The following is a 21166-nucleotide window of genomic DNA, read 5'->3' as shown; positions in this document are numbered from 1 at the left end:
ATTGTGCAGCCAATGCACGGTCCTGCATGGATCCCGCCGGTCAGCAGCCCCGCCGAGCACTCTCTGGCCTCTCCCCACGACCCGCCTCATCCTGCCTGCTGGCTCGGGGACAGAGGGGGGCCCAGCCTGGGCCCCGAGCGCAGGACATACCGTTGGAGGACAGAATGCCCATCACGTAGAGGAGGCTGCGGTGCGGGAAGATGCCCTTCAGGAGCTCGGTCTCCAGGTGCCGGGCCACCCCCCGCCACGAGTGCCGGCAGATGGCCAGCAGCACGTTGCTGGCCGCGTCCTGGTACGCCTCCTCCAGCTCCTGGGTGGGGGCAGAAGGAGAGAGCGGGCGCTCAGGTGGGCCTCGGTGTTCTGGGTCGGTGGGGAAGACGGCAACTGTCAACTCAGCTTCGGGATAGAAACTGAGGGAGGAAGCCCAGTGAACACAGCTGACGGGCGAAGAGCAGATCCAGCCTCAGGGCTCAGAGCTACGTGTGACTGCCACCGCGCCTGGTCCTCTGACCGTTCCAGAAACTCATTGGCATTCTTCCTACGTCTGAGGCCTTGCTCACGCCGTGCTTCCCACCCTGCGTATCCGAACCCGGGTCCGCTTTTCTTTTTTTCTTTTCTAATTTCCTCGTCCACTTTTAAAGCTCACTCCCAGGCCTATACTCAGGAGACGCACCTGCTTGCGTGCCTCTGCCTGATGTCACCTCGTCCTGAGCTCCTGGAAGCTCAGGACGAGGTCACATCCTTTGAGTCTTAATCACCAAGGATTCGGAACAAGAGCCTGTGCTTCTGTCCCAAGTTCCCTGGCCTGATGAGACAGAGTGTCAGCTGCTCGGGGGCAGAGGCCCAGCTGGCTGGGCCCCTGACCCTCCATAGACCTGCCAGGCCCGCCGCACTCTGCCAGAGGGCTCAGCCTGGCTCTGAGTTGCCACGGCCACCACTTTCTCAACCAGGGTGCTGGTGTTTCTGGGGATCTTGCCCCAGTTTTGAGTCGTTCTCGTCTCGGTTTCCTGGTGGGCGCGTTGGGTGCGTCCCCTGGCTGTTGGCGTGAGGGAGGTGCCACGGGACCGTGGCTGGGTTACGACCAGCGTCTGCCCTGCATCAGGTGGCATCTGAAAGTGAGGGGTCTCTGGTCCCTCCCCTGCTGTTTGAATCAGCATATGAAGTTGCTCTTTCATTTATCATTTGTTGAAAGCGTGGATATGAGGGCTTCTTGTTAAGGTGACGGATTGAATCTGATTTTGTTCTTTCAAAAAAGGGCCTCAATGACACTACAGTTGGGAGACTTTTCAAAAGGACGGTAGCAACCTCACTCTGAAGCTGCAAAGGAGATGCGGGGGGAGAGGTGACTGGCTGAGCACCAAGCTGGCAGTCGGTTAAGCCGAGAACCAGCCCCAGCTACCCTGCACGGGGCCCCACTGTTGGGTAGAAGTCCTAGAGAGGCTGCGTCTCCCAGATGTGAGAGTCAGGGAGGAGGGGGGGAGGGTAAAGCGGTTTAAGAAGGGGTCAGGTGTCCACACACTGTCCCCACTCTGCACACTGGAGGGTCTCCGGGCCGGGAGGCCAAGCCTGCAAGCCCAGGGGCTAGACGCCTCCTGGGCCAGGCCCTCTACAACACCGCCCGGGGCTGGGCACCGGATCGGGGTCTCCTTCGGGCGGTCTGGACGGCGCAGGAGAAAAGACACAGAGGTGCTGATGTGGGGGAAGGGGACATGGAGAGGCCAGCAGCGGACTCACCTCATAACTCTGTGATGGACCCCCAACCCATCACCCAGCCTTGCGCTCAGAGCGCCTTATCAAGCCCCACACAGGGGCCGAGGACGCGGGAGGGACTAAAAACACAGCCACAACCACAATCCTGATGAGACCCAGAAACAAGCTACTGGGGGAAATAGAGATGAAACTTCAAGCCAAACACTCTTTAATATCCTGAGAGATCAGAGAAGATACAGCATCCGTGAAGCTATAAACGGGATGAAACGGGAACATTCTGAGAACAAAAGGAGAGATCTCTCGGAAGTTAAAGACTCACAGACATGCATGGAAAACTGAGTAGAAGGTTAGGAAGATAATGGAGCTTCAGATACGGGAACAAGGACGGAGAGGTGGAAAGGGAGAGGTGAGATAAGAATTTCAGGAGCTATCAAAAGTTCCACGTCTGAGCGTTAGGCATTTCCGAAGCCCGGGGCAGAGAAACACAGGCAACGGTGTCATCAGTGAATTAAGTGAGCATTTTCCAGAAGCAAAAGACTGCAAGTGGCCAGACTGCAAGGACGCAGAACGGCCAAGCACGGTGGCTAAAACAGATGCAGAGCCAGCCCTGCCCCGCAGGAGGGAGGTGTCTCGAGCCTGCCTGCAGAAGGCAGGTGGATGAAGGGCCAGGGTTCAGAAGGGCTCGGAGTCCCCACTGCAGCCCTGGGGGCGGAGGAGGGCGTGATCACCATCAACACACACAGTCCGAGGGGAGGCAGACAAACTCATGGTCTCAAAATGGCACGTCCTGAGCACACTTTCTCAGAAAGCCGCCGAGACCGAGTCTCCAACACAGGAGAGGGAAGAGGGCGGCCTGAGTGTGGGAGAGGGGACCCCGGTGGGGGGGGGGGGCAACTGGAGTTGAAGACTGGCCTTTGGGTACCAAGATGCTTGACCTTAGTGAGGCTTGACCCCGCTCTCTGCTGTGAGTCCTGGACCAGCTCGTGCGACCCCCAGAAGTGCCTGCTCCCAGCTGCTGGAGAGCTGGAGGCTGGCTGCGGTGTATTTAGAAGCAGAAAGTGCAAAGGAGCCCCGCCAGCCTGGCCCTGCCCAGGGGGGGTCTTGTCACCCAGACACTGGCGGGCTTTGTTTGTCCCCTAGGCCTCGGCAGCCTGGGTCCCCACCGCCCCTCGCCCACAGCCTTGTATGATTAACAGGCTGTGATTTGTACCTAGATGCCTTGAACTTTTAAAATATGCCTGATATGAAGTTCCTATCATGGCTCAGAGGAAATGAATCTCACTAGCATCCATGAGGATGCAGGTTCGATCCCTGGCCTTGCTCAGGGGGTTAAGGATTTGGCATTGCCATGAGCTGTGGTGTAGGCCAGCGGCTACAGCTCTGATTCAACCCCTAGTCTGAGAACCCCCTTATGCCATGGGTGCAGCCCTAAAAAAATCATAAAATATGCCTGATATGTTTTAAAATCATGAATGATTTTTTAAAATTAAAAGCAATTCTAGAAAGAAAACAAGCAAGGTGGATATGGACTTTGTTTCCCGCCTTGTTCTGATCTTCACAGTAGAACAGACGGACCCACACCTTCCGGGTGGGGCACGTGGGAGCTTGTCACCCCTGCCGTTTGCCAGCTGGGCAGTCCCTTCAGGCACGTGTCCAAAACTCTGAGCCTCGGCCCCTCCATCTATAAACGGGGCTGTAAAGCTGCGGCAGGAGGGTTAAATGACGCCTGTTGCTGCTTCGTGGGGCACCAGGGCTCGGGAACCTGTCACTGCTCTCCAACCACGACTTGCATTTAGTGTCCAGTCTGCCGTGGGCAGCCCTGGGCTCATCTGTCTGAATAAAAGCCGCTGACCCTCAAGCCCCTGGAGCAGCAATCAGCCGAGACTGTTGCTGAGCCCGGGGCCCCAGGTGGCAGGGGAGGGGCACTTCGGGTCCAAACCTGTGGTCCGGGGACCCAGAGGCAGGCGGCTGAGGGCTGAGTTACAGCCTGGGGGGTGGCCGAGAGGCACCGGCCAGCAAAGAGCTTTGAGCCTCACCTTTCTCATCTGTAGAGTGGGTGCGTGAGGGTGTCCCTCTGAAGGGGTTGGTGGTAAGAAAGTGAGAAATCAGGCAGAATCACTTGGTCCACAACAAGGCGGGGCACACCGGGCACATCTGGGTCTCCGGGCAGCTGCCTGCGCTCCCTGGAGCCCTTGTGGGGCAGCCTGTTTGCTGGGGGCGGGGCGGGGAGGCCCACCGTGGACTTGGTCATGTTCTCCAGGGCCAGCTGCATGAAGGTCTTCTCCCAGCTCCCGTCGAGGGCGTCGCTGGAGCTGATGACCGCCTCCAGGACGTGGAAGAGTCGGAACTTGTGCTTCACGGAGATCTGGGGGCGACAGCGTGGACGGAGGCTCAGGGTCTGCCACGCAGGGAGGCGCCTGTGGGAGCATCCCGGGGTGGGGGGGACACGTGAGGAGGCAGGAGAGGAGACAGCACAGTAGACCCATCTGGCCGTGAATCCAGCGACCACAGGAGCCCCGAGTTAGGTGCTGCAGAGCCAGATGAGTGAAAATGTGTCCCTGTCCTCGGGGAACTGCTGGGGGGGGGGTTTGGAAGCACTGCGTCCGCTCATTCACACACTCATCCATTAAAACGCCGCCAGAGCGTCCATCCTTCTGTGACTTCCGGCTAATCATCTCCCTTCCCTGAGCCTCAGGTTGCTGTCTCCTTGATCATGACCTCTTAGCAGGAGACTGTGGAGAGGACAGGTGCGTCCACCTTCTTCCCCCGTCCCTCGGTTTGCTGGACCCATGGGGCGATGGACTCGTCCCACATCACGGCGCTGCCGCGCGGAGGGATCAGGAGCTGAGCCGCCCCGAGGTCCGGGATCCCCCCCGGATCCCCCCGGGTCCCCCCGGATCCCACCCCCCCTCTGCTCTGACGCCTGCCCCGAAGGGCCCGAACGACCCCCACCTCCGGGTTGTCTACAAAGTAGTCGTGGATGGTTTCCAGCACCGGGTTGGGGGCCCCGCGAGCCATGTGCTTGATTTTCTTGGTGATGTGCTTCAGGTGGAGGGGGTCGGAGTCCGTCAGGTCCCGCAGCATCTTGAAGCAGATGGCTAAGGCGAGAAGGTGGGAGGGTGGGGGGTGGGGAGGTCCTGTGCGCCCGCTGGGCTGCGTGGGCGAGGAAGGCGTGGGGCTGGGGATGGGAAATGTGACCCGAACCGAACACACTGGGAGGTTCTCAGCCTCCTGAGTGTTCGGTTGGTCCTTCCGGGGATGGAGCTAGTTTAGGACGCACGCAGGGAACGCATTCCCATGTGCACTTCCACCCGTTCAGACTCAGCCTCCTTCTCATCCATCCATTGCTCACTCATCTTTCATTCACCTTTTCATCGATCCACCCGACCATCCACCTGCCTGCCCACTCTTTGTTCATCCACAATCTATCCATTAATAAATTATTCATCTCTCCATCCATGGACGCATCCCGCTACCCACCCATTCATAACTTCACCTTCATCCATCTACTCACTGCTCATCCATTTTTGAATTCATTCATCCCTCCACCCGTCTATTCATGGACTAATCATCCATCCCTCTATCCCTCCTTCTCCTCCTTCCTTCGCCCTCCATCCAGTCACCCAGAGTTCACTGATGTTCGTTCACTATGTGCTCGTGGGGCTGTGTGAGACTCGAAGGGGAGTCCAGTCTAGCTCTGTTCTGAAGGAGCCCCCAGCCCAGGGGACCCTACCCCACATCAGTGGACTTGGGTTCGGTGGGGAAGTCGTGTAAAAGGCCCTGGGCACCCAGAGAGGGGAGAGGCAATAAATCCTAAGCTGGAAGGACAGTCAGACCTGGCTTCTCAGAGGCGGCGGCACTTGAACTTTGCCTGGAAGGATGAGGGCCAGTCACCCTTCGAAGGAGGGGCGCATTCAGAGGGAGGGCCAGGCCCATGCTGGGGCTTGAAGATGTGAAGAGCTTTGGAGGAGGGGGGGAGGGGGGGACAGGGGGCACTTTTTGGCTTTGGATGGTGCCTCAGGAACATGAAGAGCCAAGGAGGATGGACAGGCACCTGCTGAAACCTTCACTACATCCACACCTCTCACCTCCCGAAGGGCCCGGAGGTGGACGGCCTCTGTTGAAGTCCTCCCCAGGACTTTTTCGGATGGAAGGACTGTGGGATCGGTGGGTGCCTGACCACCCCTGCCCTGCCTGAGTCCCAGGCCGGCGGTACCTGAGTTGTAGGCTTCCTCCATGACCGTCGTGTGCTCCCTGGGCGCCAGGGCAGCCTGGCTGCTCCATGACTTGCAGAGCACGATGGTGGTAGGGTGCGTCTGTCTGTTCCTGTGGGCAGAAGCCTGGGGTACCTTCATGGATGCCTGGGTCCTCATGGATTCGGAGATGCAGGAGGAGATTCTGAAATGGAAAAGGGGTCCTGGGTGTATACACCAGGGTGCCCTTGGGTGTGTTCCTGGATGCAGGTGCAGAGACACTGGGAATCACCTCGGTCAGGGCCAGAGCCACCCTTCAATGCACCTGCCCATCTGTTCAGTGGACTGGCTGCATCCTGGAGGAGGCGGGGGTCTGGAGACCCCAGGGACATTGCTGCGTGGGCCTGGTGGGGCCTGGCTCCCTAGCACGTGCTGGTGGGACAGACATGGCAGGATGTGGAGGGCACAGGGCTTGGCAACCCCTGCTCCAGCTCTCTCCCTGACCTGGGGGAGCCATTCTTTTCAGGACCACACCTGAGAATGCCCTGGCTCCCCAGACCTCGTGGTGGGGGTCTTTGAGGGAGGTGTGAGAGCTGCAGGGGCAGGACCCATGAAGCTGAGTGTATGGGGCCCCCTCACCTGTGCCCAGGCCCCACCCTTTCGGGGCCTCTTGTGTGAGAGATTCTGAGAAGACATGTGCAGCAGGAGCAAAGGGGGATGTGGGCCCCGTGAAGCCTCTTCTCCCTCGCCTGCCTCCCACTTCCTCTTTCCCTTCTTGTGAAGGAAGATCCCTTCAGACTGCGGACATTGTCGTAAAGGGCCAAAAAGAAAACACCCTCCGTCGAGGGTGCCGGTCCCCCCAGGGAGCCCCCATGGCGGGAGTGGGGGCCCCACCCCCTTCACGACCTCATTTCGTGTTCACTCTCAGTTTGTACGTCCCGTGGGTGCGGTGGCCTGCTCCTTCTAGGGCCAAGGGATGGAACAGTGACCAAGATAGACAACCAAGAGCCGACAACTTAATTAGGGGCATGATGTGGTGTATTAGAAGGTGGGGTCTTAACAGTGAAATAAGAAACGTGTGGCTGAGCCCTCTTAACAGTGAAATAAGAAACATGTGTCAAATCACATCTCTCAGAATCTCCCATGGTTCCCCGCTGCACAAGAGGAAAGAGCCCAAGTCCTGAAAAGGACGGTGGTGACTCCGGCGCTTCCATCCAAGATGGAGTCACGAGGACCAGATTCGTCCTCCTGCCTTAAACGACTGGAACACTGGGAAAAATGCACAAAATCAGGAATGTCAGACAGCAAGCAGGGCAAGACAGCGATTCCTGAGCGGTATAAAACCAACAAAAGTAGCTCCAAATTGCCACAGCTTCCTGCCTAGAAAGTTCCGATTTGCAGTGCAAGGGAAGGCAGCCTGAGAAACCCCAGTGGTCTCCTTGAGTGGAGCAAATGGAGGTGGAAGTCGGGGGAGGCCAAAGTGGCCAGAGTTGGTGGGGCATAGGAAAGGAATGCAAGCTCCAGAGGGTTCCAGCAGCCCCCCTGCCCCGACCCCCAACCCAAGTCTTTATCTGTGTGCTGATCGGTGTATGTGCAAAGAGGAGCCCCCCAAAAGGAGCAGAGGAAACAATCCTTGGAGCTCACCCAGGCTGAGAACAGCTCCTTTTTTTCATCAGCCGGAGTGGGAAACTTTGTAATTCATAGGGCATTAGTCAGAGCACTGTGAGTGGTATTATCTCAGTAGTGGAGAAGAAAATGCAGCCCTAGACAAGAACGCCTCTCCTTCCCTAACAAAGCCTAAAGGCATGCCTCAAAAGGACCAAATTGTTTTAAAATAATCTAATTACATCCCAGAACAAAGCTCAAGAATATTTAAAAAGTACAGGAATATTCAGTACCCCAAAAGGTAAAAATTCACAATGCCTAGCACTGAATAGAAAATTACCAGGTGTGCAAAAACAGCGAGAAAATATGACCCCCATTGTAAGGAGAAAAATCAACTGATCAAAAGCAACACATAAATGACACAAATGATACAGGTAAGGACATGAAAAGTAATTGTAATTCTATTCCTTATGGTCAACACAGGAGATTAAAACACAAGCACAGTAAGGAAAGACACAGAAATTGTAAAAAAGATGAAAAATACGACGTTTAAGATTAAGAATATACAGAATGAGTTTTAACAGAAGATTAGACCCTGTAGAAGCAAAAATGAGTGAACCTGAGGATAAAACAGAAACCATCCCAAAATGTAATACTAATAGAAAAACACTGAAAAAAAGGGAGCAGCATCAGTGATTTGTGGGACAATGGAAAAGGGCATAGTGTAATTTGAGTCTTCAGAGGAGAAGGAGAGAGGACAAAGAAATATCTGAAGAAATAATATCTGAGGTTTTCAGGTTAATGAATAGAGCCAGGAAACTCATTGAATCCCAAGCAAAAGAATATGAAGAAAATGACACCAAGTCACAGGGAAACAAAATTGCTTAAAACCAATGATAAGAGAAAATCTTAAAAACATTCAGAGGAAAAAAACCCCTACATTTTGTATGAAGGTATGCAGATAAGAATGAAAAAAAAAAATGTAAGAATGAGGGCCGTAAGAATAAGAATTAGTTCTTGTCAGAAACGATGCAAAAGCCAAAGGACAGTGAAGCAACATTCAAAAATAGAAAATAAAAAGGAAAATAGAACAAAGACAAGAGGAAGCAAAGAGAAAAGAAATATCAAGTCAGAAGTTTAAATTCAAATCTTGTCAATAGTCACATTAAATATAAATAATTTAAATACTGCAATCAAGGGGTTCCCTGGTGGCTCAGTGGGATAACGATCCAGCATTGTCACTGTGGTGGTGTGGGTTCAGTCCCTAGCCTGGGAACTTCTGCATGCCATGGGCATGGCCTTCCCCTCAAAATATTGCCATCAAATAGTAGGGACTGTCAAACTGAATAAAGAAGCAAGATCCAACTATATGCTACCTATAAGAAATACATTTGAAATATAATTCACACAAATTGAGCATGCTAACATTAAAGAAAACTGGAGTGGCTATATTAATATCAAAGGATATTTTCAGGCAAATAATATAACCAGGAATAAAGAGAATCAGTTTATAATGATAAAAGGTCATTCATCAATTTGACTTACCAGTTGTACATATTCAGGGACCTAATAATGAACTTCAAGATACAGGAAGCAAAAGAGATACAAATGAAAGGAGGAATAGACAATCAACAATCACAGTTGATTTTAATATCCCTCTCTCCAAAACTGACAAGGTAGATAGATAGTGAGTAAGAATATAAAGACTTGGACAACAGTCTTAGACAATGTAATCTAGTTGGCCTTTTCTTAATTAAAAAAAATTTTTTTTGGTCTTTTTGCCTTTTCTAGGGCAGCTTCCACGGCATATGGAGATTCCCAGGCTAGGAGTCTAATTGGAGCTGTAGCCGCTGGCCTACACCAGAGCCACAGCAATGCAGGATCCGAGCTGAGTCTGCAAACTACACCACAGCTCACAGCAAAACCAGATCCTTAACCCACTGAGCAAGGCCAGGGATCGAACCTGCAACCTCATGGTTCCTAGTCAGATTCGTTAACCACTGCACCACAACAGGAACTCCTAGTTGGTGTTTTGAAAGAATTTTCCATCTAAAAACAGAAGAACAAGCGTTCTTTCCAAGAGCTCATGGAACATTTATTAAGAGACCACATTCTGAGCCATAAAAAGTCTTGATAAGTTTAAAGGGATTCAGATAAAGTATACTTCTGTCCACATGAAGTTAAATCAGAGATCAATAATAGAAAGATAGATGGAAAATCCCCAAGTATTTGGAAACTACATAGCAGTTTAAAATAACACACAGGCCAAGAAGAAATCAAAAGAGAAAGTAAACAGTATTTTGAATCGAAGGAAAATGACAACACAACATGTCAAAATGCTTGGGATGCAGCTAAAGCAGTGCTTAGAGGGAAATTTATAACATTAAATTCACAGTATTAAGAAAGAATGAATTTGAAATCAGTAACCTAAGATTTCACCCTAAAAACTAGGAAAAGAGGACATATTAAACCCAAGAAAAGAAAATTAGAGTAGAAGTCAATGAAATAGAAAACAGAAAAACAATAGAGCAAAAGCTAGTTCTTTGGAGAGATGAAAACATTTGATAAAACATTATACTGGGGGCTTAGTCAATAGAAAATGGCAAGAAAAGAAATTAAAGGCATACTGACTGGAAAATCTAAAAAAAAAAAACATACTAGAACTAAAAACTGAATTCAGCAAATTTGTGAATATAAAGTCAGTATACAAAACTAGTCATGTTTCTGTATTTTAGTAAACGAACAATTGGGAATTAAAGTAAAAAGGTACTATACACAATAGCACCAAAGATCATGAGATGTTTGTGTATAAATCTATCAAATAATTGCAAGATCTATATACTGTAGAATATGAAATGCTGATGAAAGAAATCAAGATTTTGATAGGTGGAGAGACACCACATCATGTTCACAGATTGGAAGATAATATTGTTAAGCTATCTATTTTCCCTAAATTTATCTAAATATTCAATGCAATTCCAATCAAAATCTCAGGAGGATTTTTTTTTTTTTAGTGGTAATCGAGAAGTTGTTTCTAAAATTTGTATGGCAAAGTAAAGGAATGAAAATGGCCAAAACAATTTTGAGAAGACCAAACGGAGGATCAACACTATTGATTTGATGACTTACTATAAAACTATAGGAATCCTGACAGTGTGATACTGATGAAAGCACAGAAATATAAACAAGTGGAACGAAACGTGGAGTCCAGAGAAAGACACACGTTGTGATAAGGTGCAAAAGCAATTCAGTTAAGAAAGAATGGTCTAAAAAGAAGAAGAAAGGATATAGTCGAGTCAACAAACAGTGTTGCAATAATCTGATATACACATAAAAAAAAATCCCATCTTATACCTCATTTTTTTTACGGAAGTTAACTCCAAATAGATAGCAGACTTTAAGGTAAAACCAAAAATCCTAAAACTTCTAGAAGAAAATATAGGAGGAACTCTTTGTGACCTTGAGTTGGACACAGATGTTTTGCATGTAACACCAAAAGCACTATATCTGTAAAATAAAACATGGGTCAGTTTCTCAAAATGAAGAGCTTCTTTTTGAAAGACACCTGTAAAAAAAAGAAAGAGAAATTTCGGACTTGGAGGAAGTATTTGCAAGTCATGCATCTGATAACGGACTGTATCTGAAATATGCAAATAACGCACACGATGCAACACAAACACGAACACCTAAGAAAATACCGGCAACAGATTCAAACGGACGTTTCACCAAAGGGGAAAAGCGGGTGGCAAATTAGCCCTAAAAGCCCGTGGCGTCAGGCCTCACGAGGGACAGAACCGCAGTGGGGGATCGGTACACGTCTGCTGCAACATGGATGAAACCAGAAAACCCGGAAAACACCAAGGGCTGTGAGGATGCGGCGTAGGGAGCCTGAGCCACGGCCACTGGTCACCCTGCTTCCTCCTTGTCCCCTGCAAGGGCCACCTGAAGCCACCCTTCAGCCTTCTTGGCTGGGTAGGAGCATCCGGGCTTGTGTCCCTGCCTCCCTGGCTGGTCGATGGTCCTCTGTGGCTCTCCCCTGGTGGCATCACTGACTAACCCCCGGTTCCTTTTCCCTCCCAAGTCTCCCTGTGGGTGTGCTGGCTGCCTCTGGGCCCCCAGCATGTCCCAGCGCAGGCCCTGAGCAAAGGCTGCCAAGGGCGTGCTCCTGGGTCCTTCCTTGGCTGGTGGGACCGCCCCCTCTTGTCCTGCAGCTGCTACCAGCTGCCCTGCCTCCCTCAGCCCCTCCCAGGTGGCGTTCCTGCTTGCAGTGGGGGGACCCCCTTCCCCACCCTTTGACCTCACCCAGCCTAGGGACCCTCCTACCTCCCTACCATCTGCCTCTTTGGGGACCAGCGGCCAGGCAGGGGACCCTCCCGGGGTTGCCCAAGGAGTTGCATTCCTGCACGTCTGAGTGTTGGTGACACCGTGGCCTCAGTGCTGTCCTCAGGAAGCTCCAGTGCCCAGGGGACATGCCGGGATGGCGGCAGAGTGTAGGGAATGGAGACTGGGGGCTCGAGGATGGCTGACCAGCTCCGCAGTCCTTGAGCCCAGCGCGGTGCCACGAGCAGCCGCCTTCCTGCCTGCCTCCCTTCAGTGAGTGTTTAGCAAAGGCTTTGCTATGCACCAGGCACCTCTCCAGGACCTGGGGGCTCATCAGGGGACAGAACACGAACTCCTTCCCTTGTGGCACTCATGCTCTGGGGACAGTGACAAGGACAAAAGTCAAGTAAGACAGGGAGTGGACAAGCTCCGGGGGTTATTTTTTTTTCTCTTTTTGTCCACCCCCTGGCATATGGAGTTTCCAGGCCAGGGATCAGAGCCAAGCTGCTGCTGTGGCCATACTGGATCCTTAACCCACTGCACCGGGCTGGGGATTGAACTTGTGTCCCAGGGTTGTCCTGTTGGGCCCCAGCGGGAGCTCCCATGGGGGTTATTTTAAATAGGAGGGTCAGGGAGGCTTGGCTGGTAAAGCTGTCCAGGAGGTGCCCAGAGGGATGACTGAGGGCACGGCTGAGTGGGGGTGAACGGAGGCCTTTGGGGAACAGGGCTGCTCCTCCTGCTTGAGAGGGGCCAAGGGCCTCCCTTCCCAGCACCTCCCCTCCACCTGCCACCCCTCTGCCCAGTGCCTCCGCCGCCGCCACCGAGGAAGACCATGTGTTGGGGGCTCGATCCTGTCCATGCTGTCCTCACGCAAAAGCCCACAAGGTGCTGAGACCCAGAGAGGTTCAGGGACCCGTCCCAGGACGCGCGGCCTCTGCGGGAGGCTGCCTGTTCCCATCCTCCCATCTCCAAGGCCTGCATCCCAGGGACCGTGGCCAGCGGGGCTCAGTGCTCGCTGGACTGCTCCTGGAAGGCCCGGCCTCCACGGCCTCTCAGAAGACCAGCCCCGCCCCTGTGGCTCCCAGAGAGCTGGGCTTTCACCCAAGCCAGCCTCCTTCTGTGCCCAGGAGGCTTCTGAGACTCAGCCCAGAGCTGCATCCCAGCCCCAGCGACCAGAGCCGAAGGCATCTCTAAAGACAGAGAATGTGGGGGGAAGGTCTTCCCACCCTGGATGTCAGCCGGGACGCAGCAGAGTCAGTGGCTGCGTCAGAGGAGGTACGAGCCACCCCCTCTGCAACAGCCATAGCCATGGGGCCATGAGCCATGGGGCCGGGATGGGGGGCCGGGGAGGCAGCGGAGGGAGCCCGCTGGGCAGCTGCCGACCCACCGCTGGACCTGGGAGGTGCAGCTGCCCTTGGGCCTGCCCGGGACCCCGGGATGTGGGGCTGGAACTCAGGAGGAGCCTCCCTCTGTGTCCATTCCTTGAGCCTGTGAGGATGTGGCCTGCCGTGTCCTCTGTTTTGCAGACAAAGAGGCTGAAGTTGAGGGAAGCAGGTGGACAGTCTGTCCGTGGTCTGTCCATCTGTCCACTCGCTCACTCACGCTCGTCTGCCCCCACCAGCAGTCAGTGGTCACTGGGCAGCAAGATGGTGAAGCCACTGCTGGAATTTGTGTCCCCCCCCTTCCCCTCCTTCCCCCTTCCCTGCACCAGGTCAAGGACTGCCAGGTGGGGGCCCAACCCTCGCCCCCGCCACCTGGGCTGCTCTGGTGGCAGGACCCTCCCTCCTCAGCCCCTTGCTGCCCTGGCTCGCACGTGCCCCTCTGGCGCTGGGCTGACCTGGGGTTCTGGGACCTGGCTAAGGAGGTCCTGTCAGCCGTGGAGTGGCTGAGTGGCTTTTCGGAGTGCTGCCTGTCCATGCTGCAGTGGGGTTTGGAGGTGCTGCCAGCTCTGTCCTCATGCCTGGGGGGGCAGCCCCATCTCTGAGTGCCCCTCCCCCACCCCAGCCAGCCCTGACCTCACCCCTGAGGTCATAATGGTGCCAGCACCCACGGCACCTTTCCACGGACCCAGGGACAGGAAAGGCGGGTTTGGCCGCTGTGCTCTGGGCACGACACGTGTGTGTGTGTGTGTGTGTGTCTATTTCCCCCGTGTGGCCTGGCCCCTAGCCCCCCACCTCTGGTTCTCAGCTGTCTCCTGGCCACCTGTGCCAGCCCCAGCAGACACCTAGATGAACCTGTGAGACACCAGAGGCGGGAGCCTCAGCTGATCCATACCTGGATTCCTGAGCCCAGCAGCCGTGAGGCAGTAAATGTGTGTCTTCAGTTCCTAAGTCTGGGGTCGTTTGTTACACAGCAGTTATAACTACCACCTGCTCCATGCAGGGACAAGGTGGCAGAGCAGGATTGTGAGTGGCCTGCCGCACAGAAGCTGTCTCTGGGCTGCTCCACAGCAGGTTCCCCCTTGTTTTTGCTTTTGTTTTTACTTTTTATGGTCACACCCACGGCATATGGACGTTCCCAGACTAGGGGGTTGAACTGGAGCTGCAGCTGCTGGCCTACACCACAGCCACAGCAACGCAGGAGTCAGGGATGGAGCCCGTATCCTCATGGATACTAGTCAGCTTCTTACCTCTGAGCCACAACAGGAACTCCCAGGGATCCCCACTCGGGAGCCTGTGGTCCAGCTGCATGGCTGCAGGTGGAGCTGGGTCCAGAAGGCAGACGGGACTCCCAGCGTGTGCCCTTGTCACCATTCTCAGCTGTTGGAGGCCTTCGGCGCGGGGCTGGGTACGGAGGGGCTACCGGAGAGGAGGCTCCAGGGCCCACGGGTGGTTGGCACCTGCACCTGCTGCTCTGGCTCACTGGCCCCTCCCCTGCCCAGCCAGGGGCTGGAAGAGTCCCCGTGGCCACACTGCATCCTGGAGACAGCCAGGTACAGGGCCAGGGCCACTGTGGGGACAGCCTCAGGGACAACAGTTGGCAACTGCCCACCACCGAGGCCTCGGGGGCTTTAGGGCTGGCCCCGGGTTCAACCCCCGGCTCTGGTTCGGCGGTTTGGGTGACCTTTCTGAGGCTGTGACACCTAACAGGGGCTGACAGTGCCCCCTCCCCGGCCTGTCCTGAGACTTTCTGCAAGAGGCGCTTAGCACGAGCGGGATGCCCGGGTGGCCGCACCAGCTGTAAACTTGGTGAACCACACGTGTAAAAAGGGATCACGGGTTCCCACCCTGAGATGCGGGGATCCGGGGCTGGGAGGGCCGAGGGGAGCAGAAGGAGGAGGGGATATTTATGGGGGGCTCACAGAACCCCTCACGTCTTCACCCTCACCTCAGGCCAGGAGCTGGCTTCTGAGATTCTCTCCAAGGTACAGAGGGGCTGCTGTTTGCTCAGGTCGCTCTGAAATGAAGGTATCCTCCCGTAGCCCGATTCGCACTCTCCCCTCTTCTGAGCCTCATGAAGGGCACTGTTGAAAACTGGGTCCCTAATGCCGCTGGAGAAGGAGGGTCCCTGGGAGACCTGACCCAGCACAGCTGCCAGAATAGGCGTTTGGCCGTGTCCCCTGTCTGAGGCCCTCAAGTCTTCCGGATGTGTTCCTGAGCCACTTCGCCTGGTGGCCTGCAGGCTTGCCTGCCTGGTGCTGAAATTCTCAGCCATTCTGAGAGTTGGTTGTTCAGTCCCGCCATAGACGCTTCCAATTAGGTGGACTCTACTAAAAACAGATTCAGTAAGTAGCCCCAACTCAATCCTTCCTGCTGATTTGAGTGTTTTACCGTCACCTCTGTCCTAGAGGTTATTTAGAGCCGGCTCTCCAGCTACACGTGGCGAGGAATCGAGCATCTCTGCCCGACCCTGTGGCAGCTGGGGCATCTACGCCATGGTGACAAGCGACGCTTCAAGCCAGGGTGTCTGCTTTTTTATTTGTTTTTCTCGGTGAGTGGTTGTTAGATCTGGACCAGGCAGGCTGGGCCCCCAGTCCTCCCCTTAGGGATTTGGGGTGGGTCCTCCACGGCTACCCACCCTCTATAGGATTCCGGGGAGGAGAAGTAGGGTAGGGAGAGAGGCTGGCCTCTTAGGAGGATGAGTTCTGGGGCTTTGTGGGTCCTGGCCCCAGACCTTCGCCCGGGGCCTCTGGGCTCTTGGAAGGCCCTAGACTAATTCAGATCTGGATTACAGTGCTTTTCTGCAACCTCATTTCCACGGGAGAACTTTCCAGCAAGCCCCGGCTGGACAGTGAATGGGCTGCTCTAGAGGGAGTGCACCCCTATGCCTGCAGGGTCCCTGGAGGCTGGAGGTCGGGGAGGGGGAGGGGTGGGGGGCAGGGATTCCAGCATCACATGGGGGTGGGGGTGGGGGTGGGGGTGGACAGACATTAACCCCAGGGGACAGGGGAAAGGACACCTATTGAGACCTGGATGTCACCCTCGTCCATCTCTGGTTCCCTTCACCTGGTTTGAAAATGGAGACATCCGGGTTGCAGGCTCCTGGCTGGGTCATGCCTCATGCCCGCTTCCCACGTGAACCTCTCAGGAACTGGGGAGCACCTCCAGCATCAGGGGCACAGCCTCGGCTGGCTGTGGGCTCCCAGCCTGGTGGCCACTTTTCACGGCAACCTGGGAGCCAGGTGTGTTCACCACCCTGGGATTGGGATGATGCTCAGAGAGGGTCAGGAACTGGCCGGTGGTCACACAGCAGTCAGTGAAGGAGCCAGGTTCAAACTCAGGCCCTCAAGCCTCAGCCCAGAGTTAGCGTGAGGGCTCTGGACCCCCTCACACCTGCCTCCCCAGCACACCCATCGTTCCTGGTAGCAGAGCTCACCTGGCCTTGGGGCCCCTCCTGCCCGCGCCTCCCAGATCTGTCAGCAGATGGCGCTGCGGGCCCAGGCAGGACTCAGGCGGAGGTGCCGGGAGGGGAGGGTGGTTAGGCGTCCCGCAGTGATGGGCTCTCCCCACCTGCAGCCCTCCTGATCCAGACAGCAGGTCGGGAACGGGGCCCTGGCATCCCATCACCCGGGCACCCGGCAGACCTGGGGGGTGTGACACTGCTACCCACTGGGGGCGGCAGCTGTGGGAGAGCTCCTGCTCATCTCACCTCAGGCCGTGGCACAGTGTCCCCCTCCTGGGAGCCTCGAGCTCTAGCTCCTGCTGGGGATCATACAGGAGGCTGCTGTTACTGCCCCAAAGAGGAAGGGCCTGAGCCAGGGCCGGGGAGCCCAGCCCCTGCCCTGCTACCCAGGCCCCCCCCATCCCCCACCCCCACCCATCCAGCTCCTCTGGTTCCCAGATGCTGCCAGCTCAGCCCACTGAGCCTTTGTGCTTCCTCCTGGAACCCCTGACAAAGATTCTCTGCTTGACCAAGCTTTAGTCGGGCCCTGGAACCTTCTCCTGGTCCATCTGTGCATTCCTCGTAAAATGCAGTTTTAGCAAGAACTGCTTGCCCCCACCTGATCAGGTTCCTTATTCGCCACCCTCCCCCAGGTGAGGCGTGAGCATTCAGCAATTCAGCTGGAACCCCCCACGCCTGATATTTCCTCTTAGTAATCTTCCAGCCACTGGCCTCCCACAGCCATCCCGCTCCTTGGCTGTAAACCCCCACTGGCCCTGCTGTATTTAGAGCCGAGCCCAGTCTCTCCCCATGCACGGCTCTATCACTGTGGTCCCTGCTCTCGAATAAGTCTGCTATACCCGTGCCCTCATCCCTGCTTTCCTAAAGAAACTCCTTGATGGAGTTCCCTTGGGGCTCAGCGTGTTAAGGACCCGCCATAGTCTCTAGGAGGATGTGGATTTGATCCCTGGCCTCGATAAGTGGGCTAAGGATCTGGCATTGCTGTAAGCTTTGGGGTAGGTCACATATGTGGCTCTGAGGTAGGTCACAGACACGGCTCTGATCGGGTATTGTGGTGGCTGTGGTGTAGGCCAGCAGCTGCAGCTCCAGTGCTGCCCCTGGCCTGGGAATTTCCATGTGCCTTAGGTGCATCTGTAAAAAGGAAAAAAAAAAGAAAAAAAGAAAAAAAGAAAAGAAACTCCTTGCGCTCTTGTATTCGCCCTTGGAGAACCCCAGCCCAGGTCACCTCCTCTGTGATGCCGTCCCTGATTTCTCTGGGCTCCCGTAGCATTTCTTTTTGCTGCTGTGGTTGGTTCCACATGACCTCTCTGAGTTCTGGTGGTGGAGGCTGGGGTACCGAGGGGAGGTGCCGGGCAGGCAGGCTCTCTTCCCCAAGGATGGTTTCGCAGGAGCACGGTGGCTCCATCAGACCACCTGACAGCCTCCCCCAAGTTTAAAACCAGAGCGCATGCCCAGCCCAGCCTCAGGTCGCAGAGCTGGGATGCCAAGCCTGGGCCCTGGGACCTCCCCTGGCTCTCCTCCTCCGGCCTCGGCTCTGGCACCTGCTGGCTCAGGGAGTTCCTCCCCTGCTGAATCTCTGCGGGAGCACCTGCCTGGCAGGCCCATGGCGTCCCTGGCCCCTGGGTCCGTCTGGGTCCTGCCAGCCCCCCCAGGCTCACAGGCCCTACTCATGCAGCCAGTCCTCACCCGCCAGAACCCCCTGCCCTGCTCCAGGCAGCCGCTGCCCCTCCCCCAGCTCCCAGCCCTGGGGCTCCCCCGTTGGGCCTTCGCCCCATGAAGGTGGAGACCCAGGATCCCCTCCCTGCAGTGCCCCCGCACTGGTAGGTACCCACAAAACGCCCACTGGGTGAAAGCAGCAGATGCGCCCCTTTGAAGAAGACCACCAAGGAGGGGGCCTGCCTTGCGTCTCTGGGGCCCACGGGATGGGTGCAGAGTCAGCCGGGCCCTGGTCCCCACCAGGCGTACCGCCAGTTCCCTCCTCCCCCCACACCCCTCTCCTAAGCTTTCCCAGAAAAAAGAGGGGGAAGAAAGGCAAAGAAAGAGGCTTTCTCCTCCACTTTCTGAAAATGAGATTTTAAAAATAACCAGGAGGCGGAGGCAGCGCCCGGAGAGGATTATGCGGGGACTGTGGGCTGCACGGGTCCTGCGGGGCCTGGCTCCCCCCCGCCGGAGCTCCCCATTCTGTGCCCGCAGCCTGCGCCCATGCTGCCCGCTGCCCTCAGCCTGGCCCCCTCTGCCCCTCCCTCCCCTGCTGGGGGAGGTGGGGGGCGCGTGCAGTGGGGGCGCTGCTGAGAAGGGAGGCAAAGGTGCTGGTGGAGGAGGGAGCAGCATTGGGTGTGGACCCCAGGCTGCAGAAGGCCCTCGGCAGGCTCCCCACGGGTCTCCCCCGCTCTGGCTTCACACCCTTGCCCCTCTCTCAGCTCACTGCTCACCAGCCACCAGGCCTCTTGGGCTGTTTCTGGTTCCTCAGGGTACTGAGCTCCTTGCTGCCACAGGGCCTTTGCACGTCCTCAGACCCTCTTTCTCTCCCTTCACGGGACACCCCATCTTTACCCTCAGCTTCAATATCTTTTCCCCAGGAAGCTGCCCTTGACCTGGAGCAGTACATGGACGTCCCCCTGCCACTGCCACTCACACGGTCCCTGGTCGCTTCCTCCACATCCATCACAGCTGGCGTTTATTTGCTGACTTGTCCTGTGTCCCTCGCACCAGCAGGCCGAAGGCCCCCTGAGGTGGGGGCTGGGGCAGGTGATGGAGAACTCCCACCCATCGCCTGGGAGCTCAATGCCAGCCTTCCCATTCCTGTTGCTCAATGCCAGGCCCTGTGTTTCTTTGTCTGAAGGGCTCTCTGGCCACTGGCAGAAGGTGCCAGGGAGTCACTCCACCTGGGAGCAGGGCTTGACCCATGACTGATGAGGCAGGTGGGGGACTAGCCCCTCACCCCTTGACAGGATGGCCCGTGGGACTGAGTCCCAGTGGCTCCCAGAGATAACCACTTGCCAGATAACACCCTTTATCACTGGCTTCCTTCTGTCTCTACCGTGAGCTAGGCTGAATAATGGCTCCCAGAGATATCTAAGTTCCAATCCCTGGAACTGTAATTGTTGCCTTATATGGCAAAAAAGGGCTTTGTGGCTGTGATTAAGATAAGAATCTCCAGATGGGGAGATTATCCGGATTGTCTAGGTGGTCCCTTAAAGCAATCACAGCATCCTTATGGAGGAAGACAGAGGAAGTTCCGACACAGGCAGAAGAGGAGGAGGCCGTGTGCCCACAGGGCAGGGGGGCCAAGGGATGCTGGCAGCTGCCAGAAACAGAAGCAGGTTCTCTCTGGGGGCTGGGGGAGCACTCACCTTGATGACATCCCAGTGAGTGGTACTATGGTACTTTATTTTAGTTTGTTTTATTTTATTGGCTACACCCCCGGCATGCAGAAGTTCTGGGGCCAGGGATGGAATCTACCACAGCAGCAACCTGAGCCATAGTGGGACAACACTGGATCCTTAATCCACTGGGCCACCAGGGAACTCCCCAAGGGACACAGCTTTAAACCACCAAGTTTGTGTTGTCAACAGAGGCCGGAGGAAACAGGACAACGTGCTTCGAGGGCGGCCCACAAGAACACACACTGGGTCTGACTTGAATACGGTGGCAGGCGGCAAGCTGTCCCTCTCAACGCTGAGCACCTGGCTGCCCAGGTATGGACTACATTCCCCAGCCTCGCTTGCAGCCGACAGCGACCACGTGGCTTAATCCTCACCCTGGCACTTGAGAAGCGAGTGCCTGGTCGCCCGCTACTGATCTTAAAGGAAGCTGCTGGCCTGTGACTGCCCCCTACCCCTCTCTTCCTGGCTGAGGATGCCTGGGGCATCTGCTGAGGAGACCACGCCCTCGAGGGGCGGAGCCACCGCGGGGAGGAGCCTGGGCCCCGGACCCGCCCCGGGGATCCAGGCTGCCTGGGTCCTGTGGGGCCAGGGGCAAGACTCCACGTCATTGAAGCCACTGTGTCGGGGGCTCTTTGTCACTGCAGTTGAGATGTCCCCCTACTACACTGTGGTTGAGCGGCACTAACACGCCTGTCCTGTCTGCTCGGTGTCCGTCTTTAAGTGAGAATGTCACTCAAGGGTTTTTCTCCAGTATTAGCCCCTCCATGTGGATAGCGAGCCGCTGCCGGGAGCTCACCAGGCTGAACTGAGCCGGTACAACGCCTCCCCCCGGAGCCGGCATCTGGGGGCCCGTATGGCTGGAACATGGGGCCATGGAAAGCACGGCTGGGGCTGTGAAACATGGCCACGGGTCACCCAGAGCTGCCTTTGAGCCCTGAGGGCTGGCTAGGCTCCTGCCCACGAGTTGGGAGGGCCAAGCCCTCAGCCTCCAGGCCTCCTCTGCGTCCCAGCCCAGGGCCCACCTGGCAGGGTGTCAGCCCCATACGGGGGCTGATGGGGCTCTGGGTCCCCAAGGGCACTCAGGGCGTGGGCCTCTGTGCCAGAGGCAGG

General features: G+C 55.8%; 1 protein-coding gene across 1 annotated transcript in view; it reads right to left on the bottom strand.

The window, feature by feature from the left end:
- LOC125130067 (maestro heat-like repeat family member 5) overlaps positions 1 to 13745 on the bottom strand; it is a 65410-nt gene extending 51665 nt beyond the window's left edge. Inside the window, 5 exon segments of the mRNA XM_047785441.1 lie at positions 151 to 310; positions 3947 to 4075; positions 4663 to 4808; positions 5927 to 6108; positions 13666 to 13745. Of these exon segments, the coding sequence (XP_047641397.1) occupies positions 151 to 310; positions 3947 to 4075; positions 4663 to 4808; positions 5927 to 6108; positions 13666 to 13745 (697 nt within the window).
- Between the last annotated feature and the right edge of the window lie 7421 nt (positions 13746 to 21166).

Source organism: Phacochoerus africanus, chromosome 6 (genome assembly GCF_016906955.1).
Source record: "Phacochoerus africanus isolate WHEZ1 chromosome 6, ROS_Pafr_v1, whole genome shotgun sequence".
NCBI classification, from domain to species: domain Eukaryota; kingdom Metazoa; phylum Chordata; class Mammalia; order Artiodactyla; family Suidae; genus Phacochoerus; species Phacochoerus africanus.
Note: the sequence above shows the minus strand (reverse complement) of the source record. Positions and strands in the feature narration are given on the sequence as shown.